The 18,988-nt window shown below is 33.8% G+C and overlaps 1 protein-coding gene across 3 annotated transcripts in view; it reads left to right on the plus strand.

The window, feature by feature from the left end:
* LOC118281893 (chloride channel protein 2) overlaps positions 1 to 18,988 on the plus strand; it is a 90,600-nt gene that overhangs the window by 31,147 nt on the left and 40,465 nt on the right. The window contains exons 1-2 of one of the 3 annotated variants that reach the window (XM_050699520.1): positions 5,400 to 5,514; positions 6,322 to 6,465. The exons of 1 other annotated variant lie outside the window; for it this stretch is intronic. In XM_050699520.1, the coding sequence (XP_050555477.1) occupies positions 6,388 to 6,465 (78 nt within the window). In that variant the 5' untranslated portion in view covers positions 5,400 to 5,514; positions 6,322 to 6,387. Of the gene's footprint in view, positions 1 to 5,399; positions 5,567 to 6,321; positions 6,466 to 18,988 lie in introns of those variants that run through there. One more of the 3 variants, XM_050699519.1, reaches the window with a different exon arrangement.

Raw genomic sequence — 18,988 nt, forward strand, 5'->3', positions numbered from 1 at the left:
TGATAAACCGTAATTAAAATTATTTTCTTTAGTAGGTACCAGGTAATGTATTAGGTACTAAAATTGGTAATGTCTTAGGTATATTAAAATAATTTATTTATGTACCTACAAAGTATTCAGTTAATTTATTTTTAATATTATTTTTTAAATGTCGTTAAAAGAAAACGTTAATGATAAACATGTTGAAAACGGAATTATAAATAGTAAACCTTTAGTCAGATAGATAAATGTACCACAATAGGGATCACGGGATATAGAAATTATAAATCTAATTAGTTCGTCAGTTAGGGAACGAAAAGCTATCACATGTATTTTTTTATTCTTTCATATCATATATAACACAGCAATACTATAATAGATAAAACGAATGAAAGTTTAGGAGTGGGAGTAAATACGTAATTTCTACGTATGAAATGCGCCGAGAAGTGACGTCACTCGATATTTCAAATTGAAACGTCACACGATATTTCAAATCGAAACGTCACGCGGTAAACAAATACTTTCGAAGATACATACCTATCTTTAACTTTTTACTTAATATCTGTAGTTAATATTGGTGTTTTTACTTGTTTTTCACCATTCAACGCTACAATTTGGAACTAGTGCCTAACTTCAGACTGTATTTTATTTATGAACGTTTTAAAGTACCTGATAATTGAAATAAACGCTATTGACTTTGACTTAAAAAAATAATGAACCGATATAAAGAAAAACTAATTGTAATATCACTGTTAATAGTGGGTAATAACCACTTCACATATTATTTATTTATTGTACTTACTATCGCACGTCACACACAACACGTATCGTTGATCCGTCATCTCGTGTCGTGCAACAACGAACACGAGCACAGCGGTATCACTCACGGTCAGCGAAACTTCCTCAAGTTATTGTAACTCACTCCTCCGATGAGGTACACATGACTCACCTAAATAACAGCGTGATAAGGAGGTTTATTATTGATGTAACGTGACTTTTGCAATTTTCTCTCAATTCTTTTAGGACCCTGATCAGGTCATTGCTCCTGAACTGGACAGAAAACCCTCAGATTTGAGTCTCATCATGGATGACAAAGGGTGATGAAGGGATGTTTGATGGGTCAAGAGACTGATACAATTCACTGATGGGGTTTACCATAATCTCGCAAGTTTAGCAGGCGGGTTGGATATGGCAGTTTTGATGCATTTCTCAGAGGTCTATCACAGAGCGTTGCTGCCCAGTCTCTGTTAAATGTGTAGTTCTTTAGTCGGTGTTTACTACATCCACAGGGAGAGTACCGGTGATGGCAAATTATTTTACTCTACTTTCACTACACGGAGTCTGGAGTGGAGCAACATAATATTCTTTTTTTAATTAGAATTTTTAATTCCTTTTTCTAAAATCCCTCAAATGACTTCAAAAGACCGACTACGTACTTGAACTCCACAATTTGGTTGTAGGTATAAGTGGCGCCGATTGCTTTAACATCAGGTGTTACGAGTACGTCAACTCTTTTGTCGTCCTATACTATAAAAATAGACTTTAAAACAACGTAACCAGTGAAAAGTAATTACATTTCCAGCTTTCTTTATTTCCTTTTTGCACCGTGAATACTTTTATGTTTGTTTTTTTTTCATATTAATTATTTATGTTTATTATTTTTTTTATCGGTGCAAATAAACTGTTTTTTTTCTTTCTTTCTTTCTAACTCAACACATACAGGATCCCATCTCATTACTTATTTAAAGGTCACTTATGGTCGCGTGCAGTGACCGCTTCCCCCATTACCTCGATTGTGACACTCCACAAACGACAGGATTGCTTCCGTAAATTACTGCCATTACAATTACCGACATCTGCCCATTATTGCATATGGTCTACACAATAGCTAATGCAATGTGATGCTACGGCCTGTTACTTCCTGAAAGACTATTTAAGAGAGTATTTACTTATATAGGTTCAACTTTTTTTGTGAAGAGCGGAAAATATTAAAAAAATATGCAACTTTGATATAAAGGTGTGATTGCTACTAAATTGAATTATTAATTATTATTTAGAATAGAATAATTAATTAGTTTACAATGTTCAGAAATGCTCATCATAGTTATTTCATTGTTAGCTCGTATGATGAATATGGTTAATGGTCAGCGCAGTTCGTACACGATCTCTAAAGCTACTGGCGAAAAACCGGTATGATGCATGTATTTTCCTTTGAGTCTATGAGAAACCGTTGAGGCTTCCCATGGGCACGGGAAAAACAGATGTGAAATCGCTATAAAATCTTGCAATATTACCTAACAATATTTCCTTGTATGGACTAATTCGTTTAATAAGGAAACCGATACAAAAGAGACAATAGCTATCGACAGTGAAATTAATCGTTAATTTTATGACAAAACAATACTTAATGGTCGCCATTGGTTTTGTTTTGTTTATCTTTTTTCTTTATAATTCAAACGGAAATATTTGTTAAAACGTTCTTTGTTATGTATTGTTTTCACTGATTTTTCGTTTTCATTTCATTAGGTGAGGAAAATCTAAACTACTTTTAATGATGGGTTAAATACATAAATGCCTTACCCTAGGATTTTCTCCAATGTCGTGAGAGTTTACAGATACTATTTCAACGAGTCGTTTCGTACGGAATCGAACTGCCGCACTGACACGCTACGCATCAGCGTATCAACCGGTTGCTTAGCTACTGTGCATTTTTTTATGACGAGCGAAAATCATCGTATGCCTTTGCCGCCGTAGGTGAGACGAGAGGGAGTGTCAGACTCTTGCTAACTATAAACCATTCCGTTCCTACTTCTGCTTCGAACTGAAGGCCTGGTAACCTACTTGGTTGTCCCCAGCTCCTGGTGGAGCATCAGCCCTACTGGGCCCCATTGGCGATGGTCTGATGGTTCTTTGAGGCGCGCGCGGAACTCGATACACATGACACTCAAACCGGGAACCGTATTTTTTACTAGGCGAAAATCGAACTATCACACATGGCACAGCAGCCGCTTGCCCAACCACTGCATCAAACGTGCAGCCAAGCTACTGAACCTTTAAATTAATCTTTTTGATACAGGAATCGGACAATTCCAATATATTTTACCAATAATTAGCATTATTTAATAGACCATAAATTAAGGTAAACTAGCTCATAGCAACTTGACTCAAATATACGTGAAAATCACGTGAATTCACTCTCGCCATTACGCGTTAATTATCGAGCCATTAGAGTTGGGAATATCGATAAACGGAGTTTGTTATCGATGTCGGAGGACGCTCTAAGTGTTACTGCACACTCTGGTAATTTGTGAGGTTACTATAGTTCGGTAGTTAGTTAGTAAGGGCGTGAACATGGATATTTTTATGATTTTAAATGACGCTGTTGATAAATTATCATTGAAAGTTTCACTGTCACTAGCTATCTGGAAGTCATTGGGGGAGGCCTAGGTTCAGCAGTGGACGTCTTGTGGCTGCTATGATGATGATGATGATGTTGACTGTTTCGTTGGTTGACTGCCGGGTAAGGTGGCTCGGGTCGGGCAAATAATTACTGGTAATTTTATGGCTTTTCGAAAATTTCTCAGTAGTAGCACCCCGTATTACATAGGGCTTAAAGCACAAGTGACGCAAAATGGGTGTACATTGTACTGTGGTATTAAGGCACATATTTACCTACATAAATGTTAACAACCTTGCATCGCATAAACCAGACTTAAAAGGTTCTGCATAATATTACTTTGGTGTAAAAAAAAAACATAAACACTGCTTCAACTTTTTTATTTAGTTACAAATAAATATTAATTTGTAATAATGAATATTGAATACCGAGATTATATAGTATTTCTTGGGCAGGTACACATGAATCATAATTAATTCAATTGTATATTATACAGCCTGATTTATTATCACCAGCCAGTTAGGTATCATTCAAATATTCCATTTTTAAATAAATAAATATATTTTACAAATAAAAAAAATCGACTTTACTGAAGAAAGCCGGTTAAAAAAACAATAAAAGGACCATATTGACTTTGATTTCGAAAGTCGGTATTTCTCATTATTGTTTGTTTCTTACTTAACACCAACCTTAGAATAAAGGTTATTTTGACAATTTTTTAGCATTAATCTTAACCGATTTTCTTCAGTGAAGTCAGTTAATATTTTTTTTGTAAAATGTTTTTTTTTTATTTAAAAATGGAATGTTTGAATGATACCTAACTATCAGAAAAAAAATAGCTAGTGATAAAAAAATCAGGCTGTATATTTTTGTTATTAATTTTATATCCTCAAATAGGTAATAAAAAGTTTTGTATACAAATTAAAGTTAGTAATAACATCGCAATGTCACTCGTCTTATTTTAAGGTTAGAAACCTAAACTTTATATTAAAAGAATAAAGTTTATAATTCGTTAAACATACTACTGGATCTTAATCAGGAATTCCCACTTACTAAGGGTGTTAAAATCTAACTTCTCACATTAATTGAATCAACGAAACAATGTAACCAAGAATTGAAATGTGAACCTGATTAAAAAAAGTAACCTATGGAGGTTCTTGCTTGTTCTTCTCCATAGGAATCTATACTTTAGAACGAGCAAATAGCTTCACTAAAGGCCTGACTGATAGACAGACTTTTTTAATATTTTAAATCTGCTTAGTACCTTCTTGGTCTATTTGAAATAAATAATTTTGACTTTGACTTAATAGACTAATATATTTTGACCGATCAACTCTTAAAATAACAACAATCAGCATTTACCTATTGATGTAATAAATAATTTTATTGTAAGTTTGGTCCTTAGGTACAAAAAACAAAAGAAGATATTAACGGGACTCCGGCCCGAAAAGCAGGAGTAGGAACAGGGTGGTTTTTAGTCAATAAAAGTTTGACACTCTTTCTCGCCTCAACTAAGGCGAGAGAAGTCATTGGATGATTGTCCCATCTCAAAAAGAAGTACAGAAAACAAAAAGAAGATTATTAAAATAAATAAAATGGTTTAGATAAATACACATAGGTATTTTATGTCCTGCTTAACTACATAAAAATAATTAATGAACATAATTTACGTAAAACGTTAATCCCACATTTAGGTATTAGGTTAGGTCATGGTATTATTGTATGTTATTTATTTTATCAATCTGTATTTTAAATAACAACATTACTAAATGTTTTGTTATAATATAAGTATAGGTAATTTGAATGAATACAAATTAATTTTAATAGAATTAGCGATCTCCATTTCAATACTAATTAATACCTACTCCTCATACTTACCTAAACACCAAATTCCCAACAAAAGTCATAACACAATTAGTTAAAATAAATAAATAAATAAACTCATTAGCAATCTCATAAAGAAATAAAAGAATCTACAAACAAAATAAAGCGGTCATGAAGCTATCGTCGTAAATCACAGATCGTCGACTCTTGCGCATCTCAACACGTTGCCTTAGTTTTCAGCTTCAGATGCGCAGGAGCATCGCATCTCATTAGTTCTGTCCACCTGGACGCGACGGACGGCCGCTAAAATTACCGTAAATTTTTTCGAAAAAAAAAAATCCGATTTCGAATTCTTTGTGCGAAAATGTAAGGTTTACATTTTGAGTAGTGGTCCTTTTTTGGATTTTTCGATTTTTTTTTTAATTTTGTGATAATATGTAAATTTTCGGAAGTGCATTATTGAGATGTTGATGTGATATTTTTTGGATCGTGGAAATTATTTTTGAGTGATATTTTAGTCATGGTTTATTTCGGAATTTTCAAATGATTGATTGGATTTACGCTCATCATATATCATCTTGTATCACCCATCTTATCTAAAAACATTAATTTTAGTCTAATCATACTTGCGTGATAGGAAATTTTCATATAAGCACTTTAAGAATAAAAAATTACATCCTACAGCATAATCATGTTTATTTAATAAAATACGTCTGTAATACACGACAGTATTATTTGCAAATTGAGCCGTAATGAATGCAGTTATGTCTCAAATTAGCTTGTTACATGTACTACTTAGATAACTACTAGACACTAGAATAAAATAAAAAGCGGGTTAAGGGTTCACATAAATATCTGCATGTGACGTCACAGTACATCACAAACCTTTCCTAATTATAGTAAATCTCAACGTCAACAGCAAGCTTACTCACTTCTTATCACAAATTCTCGTAATATAAAACAATACAAATACGAGTTACACTCATATTCCACAACAAACGTAGCCACCGATCAAACGGGCCAAAAAGCCCGTAAATCCGAATAAAAACATCGCGTAAAAATCAATTTGCGTAAATCCGAGTAAACGTGCGTAAATCACACTCAAAAATAATTCTTCACAGTATCGAAATAGCGCGCAAAGTTCCGATTTTGTTGTTTTATCAATGTGGTGATGATAAAGTGGTGAGATGAAGTGGAAAAGACAGACCCTGGTGTCGGGAGAGACCTCCGAAGATGAGATCGGACACAGCTACTTGAGCACTTTGGTGAGTAACCTGATGATAGAAGATTTAATTATTTTCTTCTGCGTGTAAGGCAAAGGAACAAAATCATTAAAATTAAGTTTACTAGTTTTGGAGAAAATTTACTTATCAAAATTTTTGGTGCTTTAAATGACAAAATTTCGTCAAAATAGAAGTTTAAAAATGTCCCAGTAACAAAGAATGTTCCATTTGATAATTCAAACAGTTTTTCTTTCCAATATATTGATCGGTAAAGATTCCGCGGTTATAGAGCTTAAAATTACTTTGTTATAGTTATCATTTAGAAAAATAATTTTACTACACTCTATAAATAAATAAAAAGTGTCTAATATAACAAAACATTACTAAAAGGTAAACTCAATCTGAGATTGTTACTCGAATCATGTACCAAAGGACCAAATTATAATTGAATGCACTTTAATGCATTGAAGATGATGATATGATTTTAATTTGTGATACCATCACACGTATACTTTGATCACGTGAAACTTATTATCTCTTTGAGGACCTAAAATAAATATTATAAGAATATTTTTCGCAAAGTTTGTAAAACGTGAAAATAGGATAGAGTAATATTTATACCTTTTTTATAAAATTACGGCGATAAGTCTTACAATTTTATTTTAAAAAGTTGAGCATATAGTCTTACTATTGAATCTCCAAAAATCTCCTCCACGATGCGCACTAGTTAATAATTTTGTTAACAATGGCAACAAGAGAAAAGGAAATGATCAGACAGTAATTCTGTATTTTAGTTACCAATAGTAATGGTCCTACCCATCGTAAAATAAGTAATGGTCCTATTATAATGTTTCATCTAAAGTTATAAAAAAATAATTTATTATCCGCGTTAAGATGTTTAAACCCCTTTCATCAGTATCACCATCAGCTTATGAAAATTAACTACTGGATTATGACCTCGATTTTTGTGGGTCTCTCTCCTCCCGGTCTGGGTGAGGCGAGAGGGAGTGCCAGACTTTCTGTTTTGTGCCGGAGCACCGGTAGCCCTTGTAGTTCTCCTCAGCCGGTCGTTCATCGGACCTAGTAGGCCTGTAGTGGTATAATCCCCACGCTTAACAGTTCTTTACTAAAAAGTATATATCTTACAATAATGTTTTCTAAAGTATGTTAAATCGACAATTGCGTCTGAGTAGTGTACGCCTGCGGTTTCGCCTACGACATACAACATCTAGATTTAATGGATCCTATCAGCTGATCCTTACTACTTACGCGTAAGGAATGTGGCTAGGTCTTTAGCCATTTGTAGTTAGATATATTGAAAAATGGGATTTTCTAGTTGTTTTCACTTGGTAAAGGTGTTACGTAGCAACTTGTTTCAAACGTTACGTGACAAACAAACGTCTCATAAATATATATTTTTTATTTGCGAAAAAAAAGCAAATATCTTGACATATTTTTTGATATAGATAAAGTAATACAAACACTTTTATTTTAAACAAACGTCATAAAATTAGCACTCACTCATTTAGAAAGATGACAAATTACTCTAAAATCTAAATAAGGTCTTGATTGACAGTATTCCAACAACTTATACTATGTTATGGAGTGAAAAACCTAAATCATTGATAACAAATACTAATATTGGTTCTATGACAAATGATGATTTGGTAGAAATACATAGAAAAACGTCATAGGTTTCAATTTAGGTATCTTTTCGGGTTTCCAAAAATTTCTCGCAATAGCACGGAGTCTGGAATTATATGTTACTATATTAGAGCTGGTGAAAGTCAAAGTATTTATTTAAATTAATCCTAAATTAGACACTCTTAAAACGTCAAATTGAATTGTCAGTCAGTATGTCTGTCAGTCAAGCTAGGTGCTCGGACCTGTGTTACATCTTCCTGATTTTGTGATCATGCCCCATAAACTTAATATAACTTAATTTTCGAGACGTTCAAAAACGATGGTCGCTTTCCCAAAAAAAAATCCAAATAACTGATTTTGGACATTTATGGGATTAACATTATAAAACCAGAATAATAAAAAACTTCATTTTATTACTTTTTTGATTTTCGAAAAAAAGAAATTGTTACCGTACCGGTCCTTGGTCCTTACTTACGGTATTTTTGAGTTTTGACGATTTCGAAAAGTACATTTGTGTTAATGTTTATTTTTAATGAGATCCAATGTTTTTTATGTGCATATTAATTTATCGTCCTTAATTAAGTATCAAATTTTATGCAAGTTAATAAAAATCCTATTTTGTAAAAAAAAATATTTCATCACCTGCAGAGGTCTGTTTTAAAAAAGAGAAGGAAATCTCGATATCAATCATATTTTGCTCGACCTACCCATCGAATCAGCGACCTCATACTCAACAGTCAAGAGAATCTCAATCCACAGTATGAATAAAAGTATTTTTTATCAAACCATGTCCCTTACCAAAAGACCAAAAACATTGACGACTTGTATTTGTGGTCTCCTTGACCCCTGGTTTTGAGTTCGAAAAAACAAAACTTCTGAAGTAAACATGACATTATTGAACCCTTTTTTTGCTCAAGAACTAAAATTATGTCCTTAAAGTAATGTGGTCCTTTGATCCGCAACTCTTTTGGTCCTTGATAAAGTTTTTTGGTAACTGCAAAAACTGGCTTTTGTCAATATGTTTGTTATCTTTTGGATGTTTGCGGTGAACCGGATCTTTGATTGTTACGGTGTAATCATTGAGGGTTTTTAAACTTAATTTATATTTTCATGTTGATTTATTAACAATTTTTTATACAGTACGGATTGTAATTAAGCGAGAAGTTACTAAACTTCTCTTTATCCTCACCCTTCGGTATAAATGTCCCACTGTTGGACAAAAGCCTCTTCTTATACAAAAGGGATAACCACGCTTGCTTAATTATGTATTGGCGACTTCAAACTTCTTTTTAACCCCCGACGCAAAAAGAGGGGTGTTATAAGTTTGACGTGTCTGTCTGTCTGTCTGTCTGTCTGTCTGTCTGTCTGTCTGTCTGTCTGTCTGTCTGTGGCATCATAACTCCCAAACGGATGCAGTGATTTCAATTTAGTTTTTTTCGTATGAAAGGGGACTTACGTGCGAGTGTTCTTAGACATGTTTGATGAAAATCGGTTAAGCCGTTTTAAAGTTATGGGCGGTGAAAGTGGGGAGATTAGCCGAAGGTCTGCAAATATACTGGGATGGGGTCTCAAATTAAACCGCACTGAAAGAAGATATTGAAAGATATTATTTTTTTCGTATTAACAAAAATAAAAAATTAAATAAAATAAAAAAAAAATTAAAATTTAATAACAAAAATATAAAATTTTTTATTTAACGTTTTATTATAAACAAAAAATCTTGCACCAATGTTACTATGTGTGCACTAGTTTTTGTTTCTGTAAGTAGGCTAAAGACTTCAAACTTCTTTTATGAACTGTAGTAGTCCAAAATTACTATTACCTCTGTTCATGTCAAGGTGCAACTTACACAATTTTTTAATCTCCTAAATTGAAGATCTGACGAAGATTCCTTTCATCTGTTATTTTAATTTTGCTTGTCCTGCAGTCGAACTTTTAAATCACACGGCCACCGAAACATGCAGTCATACTCTCTTAACACAATCCAATTTAAAACACCAAATACATATATTTATTTAGTTCCACTAATAACACGATTCATTAGCAACGTCCAAACATAAAAACTTATGCATTTATTAGTTTGCAAATTATCTTCATTATGTCCGTTACAATGTTTAGTATACACAACAAAATCGATTATTCTCCCCTAATTACAATAATTACCTCATAATAGTCCTTTTGACTAAATGAGGAAAAACTATGTTACTCATATGACAAGCGAAAGTCATGTGATTTTGACTATAAACTATTTTAATAATTGTAAAAGAAGCGGTCATTGTTTTTTTGGAAACTGAAAATGGTAATGAAGCATGTGACTTTTAGACATCATTATAGCATCACGCTTGTGGCTCGGAATTTCAGAGCTTATATATTTATGTACGCATGTGTTACGTTTCTACACCAAAAAAGTAATAGGACGTTGATATGTCTAGAGTTTGAGCTTAGGGTAGTACGACTTGAGATGCCTTCTGCTTCTTCTGCGAAGCAGTCAAGCTAGCTAAGGAGAGGGAAGGAGGACTCGGGAGAAACTTCGGATACCGGTGATCTCCAGCCACCGTAAGCGCGGGCCTACGGACGGCGAGCAAGGGTAGCTCGTCTCCCAATCAGAACTAGACCCACTAGAGAGACACTTGGATGATTAAGTCCCTTTAAAAAAAAGAGTAGTGCTAACTTCTGTTCAATCATTTAACTGATAGATGTTTAAATTAAGGTGTCCATGAGGTATACCTACAAATTAAGCCAGCTAAAACCAGTTTACGTGTACTTGAACTAACATAACTATAGAAGGTAGAAGCGATTAGATATAACGCTGAAAAATCGCCTGAAACGTGTTAATTGGACAGTTTTTCAGGCCTCTTAACTGGATCATCACGATGATCGAATTATCACCTTTGTAGAATCGAATCCTAGACTTTGTTTACAGAGTAGTGTAGTGCTAATACAATTTATCGTAGAATCTATCAAATCATCAAAATCCAAAGGTCGTACTAAAAGGCCGGTAACGAACTTGAAACTCCTCTGGTATTGCAATTAGTGGCGATTGCATAATATCATCTGGTAATCCGTCAGCTCGTTGGTCGCCCTATCTCTTAAAAGAGAATTAAAACAGCTGACTGATTGATCATTGCTGTTCTCTGGTTTTGCCTGTTTCCCATGGGGGTCATGGAAAATAGATGTGATGTTTTTTTTTTTATGTAAGACAACTGATATGTTGCATTTCTCCTGTTACAAGTTAGACTACAAAACATGAGGTCTCATATTTTGAACCAACAAACCAGAAAATAAGAAAAGTCAATCAATAAAAAAAAATGTATCATACTTTTTAAACTTTTTTGTGGTACCCAACTCACACTTTGCCGGATTTTCTAACTACTTCAATTCAAGGATGCGCCTAGGCACATGATCAATGATCTATACCTCGCTAATATGCCCGTTTTAAGTGGCAACACTAATTATTCATTGTCAATCATTAGCACAACATCATGTGCTGATTGATATTTCGTGTCTCTGGCCAATTTGAGTGGTACGTGCGAATTCTAGGGTTGCTAGTTAAAATATTTTGTCCTAAATAGATCATTGTTATAAGCTTTTCTTATTACATGTAGGCCTTTGGTTAAATATTGATATTAACGAACTTCTTCAAGATAACAAATTATTAAATAAAATAACTTGTTTTTTTTTCTCTTTCAAATGACTCTTTTCCGTAATAAAGTAAGACATGGTTTAAAAATCATAAGTTTAATTCATTGAATAGTATCAGGTAGAAAATAATGCTAAATAAGGTAACCTGGCAACACTTTGCCTTCACTAAATCGTCCAATCACCTTGGTGATCAACAAATGTTATTTTTTATTAACATCTGTAAAAATAATTTATGGACCAAAGTATGGGTTTTATGATGATCATATTTTTTAAATCAGGGACACCGTGTATAATGTTATAAATGCTCTTTTTTTGGCCAAACCTTTCTTACATAAAAAAATCAATTCAATTTTTTATGCTTTTTGAAAAAAATACATAACGTATAAAATTTTACGTGAAGTGGCAACCCTGAAAATTGTTTTAGGTCATATCATATTTGCATGTTTATATGCATCATCATCGTCACTTTTTAGATGAATGACGATAGTTTCTCAAACGTCTATCAGGATAAAATAATTTCTTTTTCATTACAAGTTAATTGTTAAGTTTCCACCTAAACTATTAAGAACTTAAGGATTTCTGTTTATGATTTTGACAACGTACTTGGTAACTGCTCTGTTACGGATTACCCAACTAATTTCCTGCCCAATTACCCCCTTCCTAATCTTCTTAATCTCCGATTAACAACCCTTAAATTCCTAACGCCCAAAAGGCAGGTGATCCGTCAGCTCGTTTACCGACTTATAACATAAAAAAGGAACAACACATCAACCAAGGCGACAACAAGAATAGGTATCACACAAGTTTATCAACTTTATAATACCTATAGCTTCTCACTACACTACATAATACTATAAACATAGTGTCCGCCATTTTAATAATAACAATAAGAACATAAATAACATCATATGATTGTTATCTTCAGGGAAAGTCGTAACTACAAAGTACACTGTACAAGACATTTATAATAATTAATTAAGCAGATGTTTTACTGGAATGTCAGTTATCGCTTCACGTGACTAAATATTATGTATTGTTGTTTATTTCCTATTTGATGTTATTTCGAAGAGAAATTGTAGTTTTACGGAAGCAAAATTATCTTCTAAATAAGTATGCGTAGTAGATTCTTTGCAAAAAAAAATGTTCCAAAAGAAACGGCAATGCAAAATACGGATGATGATGGGGTATTAAAATAAAAAAAAAACTATGTAGCCCGTCAGTTTTGTAATTAAAAAATATTAGACATGTATTTTTTTATTAAAGTTTAGGATCGGAGAAATACGTTATTTCTACGGATAAAATGTACCTAGAAATGACGTCACGCGATATTTCAAATCAATATATCTTCAAAAGTATTTGTTTCCGTAAGATAATAAAAAATACGTGTCTAATATTTTAAATTAATCTACAAGACGGACATTAAAATAAACATTAGTTAACTACCTTATTACCTTGTGTATTTGATACATTTGATATATTATTTTTAATTTGTTATTGTTAATTTGTGCATGATTTAGATCACGTTAAATACCCTTGTTATGAACTTTCTTATCGTCAAATAGTCTATAGTACGAATTGTAAAGATTTACCACGTCCTGCCAAAATATATTGTCGTTGTCGCTATCCGTAGATGGCGCCCTATTCGAAAATGAAAAAAATATCCCAATTGATGAATGTTAGAGAAACAAAAGTAGCTTCCCAACCCAAGATTACATGATTTTCTATAATAACAGGAGATAGGCATGACACACTATGTTTGTGTGTCGGTATGTCATGTGACTTTAAACGAACTTGATCTACATAGCAGACAAATGATTGCCGATGTCTTTATTATGGTACTCTTATGTAAAACCTGTCGGAAGTCGTGACGAGTCGTATATGTACAGTTTGCAGTATATAGAGAAGCCATATGTAATGCATTGTGGGTGCAAGGAGATGGGAACCTTTGTGTGCTGTTTACAAGGAGTTGTGCAGTTATTCATATAACTAGTTATTGTCAACTTTTATTTTTAATCAGAGAAAATTAAGTAATAACATAATACTGTATTTTTTTAGTCTGCCTATTTAAATGGTTATATTTAGTTTGACCTGTTCATTTGTGTTAAATTTAGTAATTGGTATTTAACCCCCTTTCTGACGTCCGATCGATCTGATATTTGGTACACACTCTTAATTTTAATGACTATACAAACACCATAGAATAAGCTCATTAAAATAATAAGGCGCTTTTTAGATCGTTACTTAAAGTAACGATCTAAAAAGGGTAATCAGGGTATTAAAGACAAAACATGTATGATAGATTGCGTCTGTAGTGATTATTAGTGACTGTGACTCCTCTGGTGTTGCGGGTGTCCATGGGTGGCTCTGATCGCTTACCATCAGGTGACCCGTCTGCTCATTTGCCCCCTATTCCATAAAAAAGTAGGTAGGAACAAAAAAACCTGGGTAGAGATGTTAATGTAGGTAGATTAGAAATCGGGAAAAAGAAAACAAAATACCACATGCGTAACCTGCAAACTGTATGGGTACATTACTCATAGGAAAATCTATACTCCTTCCTCTACATTTGCTGCGGGCAAATACTTCAAAATAATTATAATTGAGAACAATTAACGCTCCTCAGACTCATTAATTTCTTGGGAATTTCGTAACTTCTGGAAAGACTTGTGAAGAATTTCTGAGACATTCAATTTAAAGTCATTATTTTAGCACAAGAAGTTTTTAGAGACGTTTTTATTTATAAAATACAAATTTTAGTTTTTTACTTTACGTAAGTCTGCCCATTTTGGGAAACTTTTCCTGTAGCCTCAAATAAATTTTCAAAAATGTGACCTTAATGCCGCCATTTTGGCTCAAAATCAACTTTTGAAGGTCTATGACATAATAATCCTCTGATCTTATCTCTGTGACCTAGGGCACAAGAAGATTTATGTTTGCTGTTCAGAAAAAGTACAATTTATAACTCCTCTAAAAAAGAGTTTCAGAATTGTTGGAGATATTTTTTGTTTTGCGCTCATTAGATGGCGCCACTAGCGAATGTAGTCCTGCCAACAGTATAATATTTTTATAAATAAATACCCTTGGAATAAACTATACTGTTTTTGTGTATGTGTTCCTTCTTATAAACATTTCCAAAAATCTACTTATTTCCAATGAATTTTGCTGCTCGTATTTTCCCATACACAGATATTATGCGTGGCGCTGATCGTTTACCATTGTTTGCCCTAATTACATAAATACCAATATACCAATTAATAAAAATCAAATCCGTCCGTAGCTGATGGCCAAACAACCACAATTTGCCTCACTTTAAGAACTGTTGACTTAAGCATAATAACTTAACCAAACTATACAACAATGCAATACCACAATTAATCACTCAATTGTACGAGGTAAATAACTTAATTCTTTATGGACTATCAAGATTAAGAATTGACAAGAACAGGCTATAAATGTCTTGAGGAACATTGTTGTCAAACGATTAATACTGGCAACGATTTGTTGACAAATAATTGGTTACTAGGTAAAGGAAAAGAGCTATTGTAATTTGTCTTGATTTAAGATTTGATTGTTGATTCAGGGTTTGTAAGAACCACCGTGTTTGTCCCAAGATTAGGACAAATATTGTTGGGCTTTGACAAATAAAGTAATTTATAAGTATAGATAAACAGTACAGTATTATATTTCAAATATAGAATAGTTCCAATGTATAAAGACAATAAATGGAGAATCGAATTTAGAATTTTATCAAGCTCAGTGTCATGCCATTGGTGAGAGCTATATCCAGCAGTGGACGGAAACAGGCTGATGATGATGATGTATGAAGACAATCGATTAGTAAGGTAGCATCCCTCTCACTCTCGCTTTTCCACATTCATATGTAGAATCTCGTAGAACCTACACCAAACAGCTTAGGAAATATAAAAATCCAGTAAGACCGCAACAAAGAAGGAACAAAAGATCCAGATCGAGATCTCATCTGGAATCCAGCAGATGATTTCATACGCGGACATCCATCCTTAGCAGAATACGGAACCCATTTACCTAGTTAAGATTGTCTAAACAGCGAACACCGCCGATCGTAATGGCGACAAGTGCCAGCACGCGATCTCCTAAGGTTATTGTCAAGACTTTCAAGTAGGTCACACCAAGACCAGTTACGATTTGTTTATTTTATTTAATGAGGAAAAGGAAAACTGTTAAGATTAATTAGTGCTCGCGAGATTTGGATTGAAAGATAAGATAAATTTCGATAAGGGTCTAGTGCTAGCTAAAGATTTCATAAAAGTTTTCTTTTAAAGTATCTTCGCTTACCACATACACGTATCTCTGAGAGACAGAGACAGAAGACAGCGCAAGCATCTATACCTGCACATATACCAAATATATGTAGTTCTTTGCTTCGTATAAAATCGATTCCTCAGCATATTTCACAACAATCGATCGTTCAGAAACTGCCTAAAGTCAGCTAATCATAAAAATACTATTGACTCTACTATATCTTGACAAAGCCATGCTCATTGTTGTAGCACCGTAATGTCTTCCATAGCAACACTTCCAAAACAACCAAGTCCTTCCTAACCACATAATTGTATCATTATATTAATCCCTTGGAACTTAACACCAACAAATGAGAAGCCATTCGCCCCTGTCCTCACTTCACGCGAGCCAATTGTCGTAATTGTGAAATTTACTTCATCAGACAGTATTTCCTTCCTCCCACGATCCAAGGCAATTGTGTAATAGATGGAACAAATTAGTCCAGGTGTTGTGTTTAACATTTTGCAACTTAATGCCCAGGATGCTGTGTCCGGTGCAAAACTTGGCTAGGGAATGGATACGGCGGATTAAGATGGGTCACATGATATTGGTACATCCCTAGGAACTGCCTCGTTTGTGGAGTTGCCACAAGTATCAAACCTTCAAGAAAAGAGCGTATTCCTTTTTAAAGGCTGGCAACGCACCTGTGCCTCCTCTGGTGTTGCGGGTGTCCATAGGCGCCGCTGATCGCTTACCATCAGGTGATCCGTCGACTCGTTTACCCAAAATTCATAAAAAGTATAGCTGCCCAACACGTGATTTCTGAATTGGCCATAATTTTATTTCTGTTCTTAAGTCTGGTCTTAATGAAACTTATTTTTAGGAACTGATATCCACTTGCCTACTCGCCATCATTTCAAGTTCCGATCATCCACTGCTGAGTATAGAATTGTCATCTTCCAGATTCTGCGGATTCCATTCTATTATTTTGCGATATTGGTAATCTAACGAACATAGTTTCTATGGCCAAATGTAATAAAGTGTCAGCTATTTTTATTACCTCCAAGAAAAAAAGTGATCTTTCTTTCTTTAATCCGTCTTGTGCAGGAACGCAGATTCATGCGAGACAATACATTTTCTATTGTTGACTTATATACTACGTATACGGCACACAAAAGGTTAAACCCTCCTCTATCCCGACATCAACTAAGTATATCGTCGAGTAACTTGATATCCACAGCCTGCTGTGTGTCCACAATACTATTTCATCCGGTACCAGCAGACGCGGCTAATTTAATTTTGTCATTTACATTACTTACCTGGTCTTGTATAACTGTGAGAACTGTCTACCGTACCTACCCAAATTTTTGCTGGGGTGTGTTTCAACAACTTTCAATTAAACTATTGACGTCCACTTAATGTAGATTTAAATTGACTGAGCTGAAATATCAACTCCTCTCCAGACCTGCTAAGTTCAAGTTCCCACTTGGTTTCAAGTCAAATTTCCGTGGTGCTTGACGACTGGGCTACTTTTTCAGTTGTACAGTCTCTTTTCTGCTTTAAGGTTCAAGTAATTCTGTCTCCTGCATTAAATTCGCCGAGGGAAGTGGAAACTAACATTTTATTTTCTTCTAATCTAACAATATCTTTTGATTTTTTCGTTGTGGGATCCAAGACAGTCGTTCATATCCCGGGAACACTTCAACGTTACGGTGTTTTCATGGTTATATCTACTGTAGATTCTGATTAACAGGAGTTGCGGCGTTATGGGTGGTTGTGGACGGACTTTGTTCAAAAACAAAAAAGCCTAAAATAGAACCAGCTACATAACTAGAAAACACACGTCAAAATAACGTTTAATTCTAGAATGTTTCTACCGCCTTATATTGTAATAAATAAAATCTAATTCTTTTTTTATGTAAAACTGGTATGTTTTTCATTACATAATCAAATATCCTATGTCTTCTACATTGTAAATTATTTCCAGTTACCAGTTAGTCCAAACCTAATTAAAATATCGAGGTCATAAATAGTAGGCCTATTGGCTATTAACCACATTAAATAGGTACCTAAATATAGAAATAGAAATCGAAGGCCACCATCACTGCTTGTGGTCAATATAAAATAAAAATAAAAAATAAGAAAATTACAAGATAAAATATAAACAGTAAATTGTTTAACAAAACCGCAGAAATTTAATAGAAGTTGTAATAAATGTAGGTATTTATGTTTTTCTTGGTTAGTCTGTGGTCGCATGCGTTTGCGCAGCGCGGTAGTGAACCGAGCTGTCAATTAGTGACAGGTGTTGTCAGATTAAGATTTAATGTAATTTATGAATGATAGGATTCTGTTTTTGTACTGAAGTGATAGAAAATTAATAATTAGTCTGATTTTTATTGGGTATAGTGTTCAGATTTAATTGTAAAAACCATTTTATTATTTAGCAACATTCCTACTTTACTTGGTCACGTTTTTTGAAGGAAGGACAATCATGCAATTACTTATGTTGCCTTGGGCGAGGCAAGAGGGAGTGTCAGACTCTTACTGACTAAAAACCACCCCGTTCCTACTCCTGCTTTTCGAGCCGAAAACCCGCTAATCAGCCCGCAGTTCTCTTGTTCACAGTCTTACTTAATACTTGATATTTTCCATTATTATTGAGATAATGCCAGTTATCTAATAATGCACGGAAATTGTACATTTCCTTCAGCTATTACAAAGATTTTCTCACCAAGATTATCCTTTGATTATAGGCATTTAAAAGTATAATCAAAATTAAACAATGGTTGTTAAGATAGTTTATTTTTGCTTCGATTACTCTACACCAAATAAATTATAAAAAAATAGAAAGGTTCAGTTCTTTTTATTTTTATTTTAATGGGGTTTAGGAAACAGACAATAAAGCTCCCTAAGAAAAGAAAGATCCTCTGACCAGGCGAGGTGATCATGCTTGACGGGCTTTCTGCCCTATAACGTGTACTGGGTCCGATTCTCGCACGGAGCAACTCTTTGTGTGTTC

Source organism: Spodoptera frugiperda, chromosome 16 (genome assembly GCF_023101765.2).
Source record: "Spodoptera frugiperda isolate SF20-4 chromosome 16, AGI-APGP_CSIRO_Sfru_2.0, whole genome shotgun sequence".
Taxonomy (NCBI): domain Eukaryota; kingdom Metazoa; phylum Arthropoda; class Insecta; order Lepidoptera; family Noctuidae; genus Spodoptera; species Spodoptera frugiperda.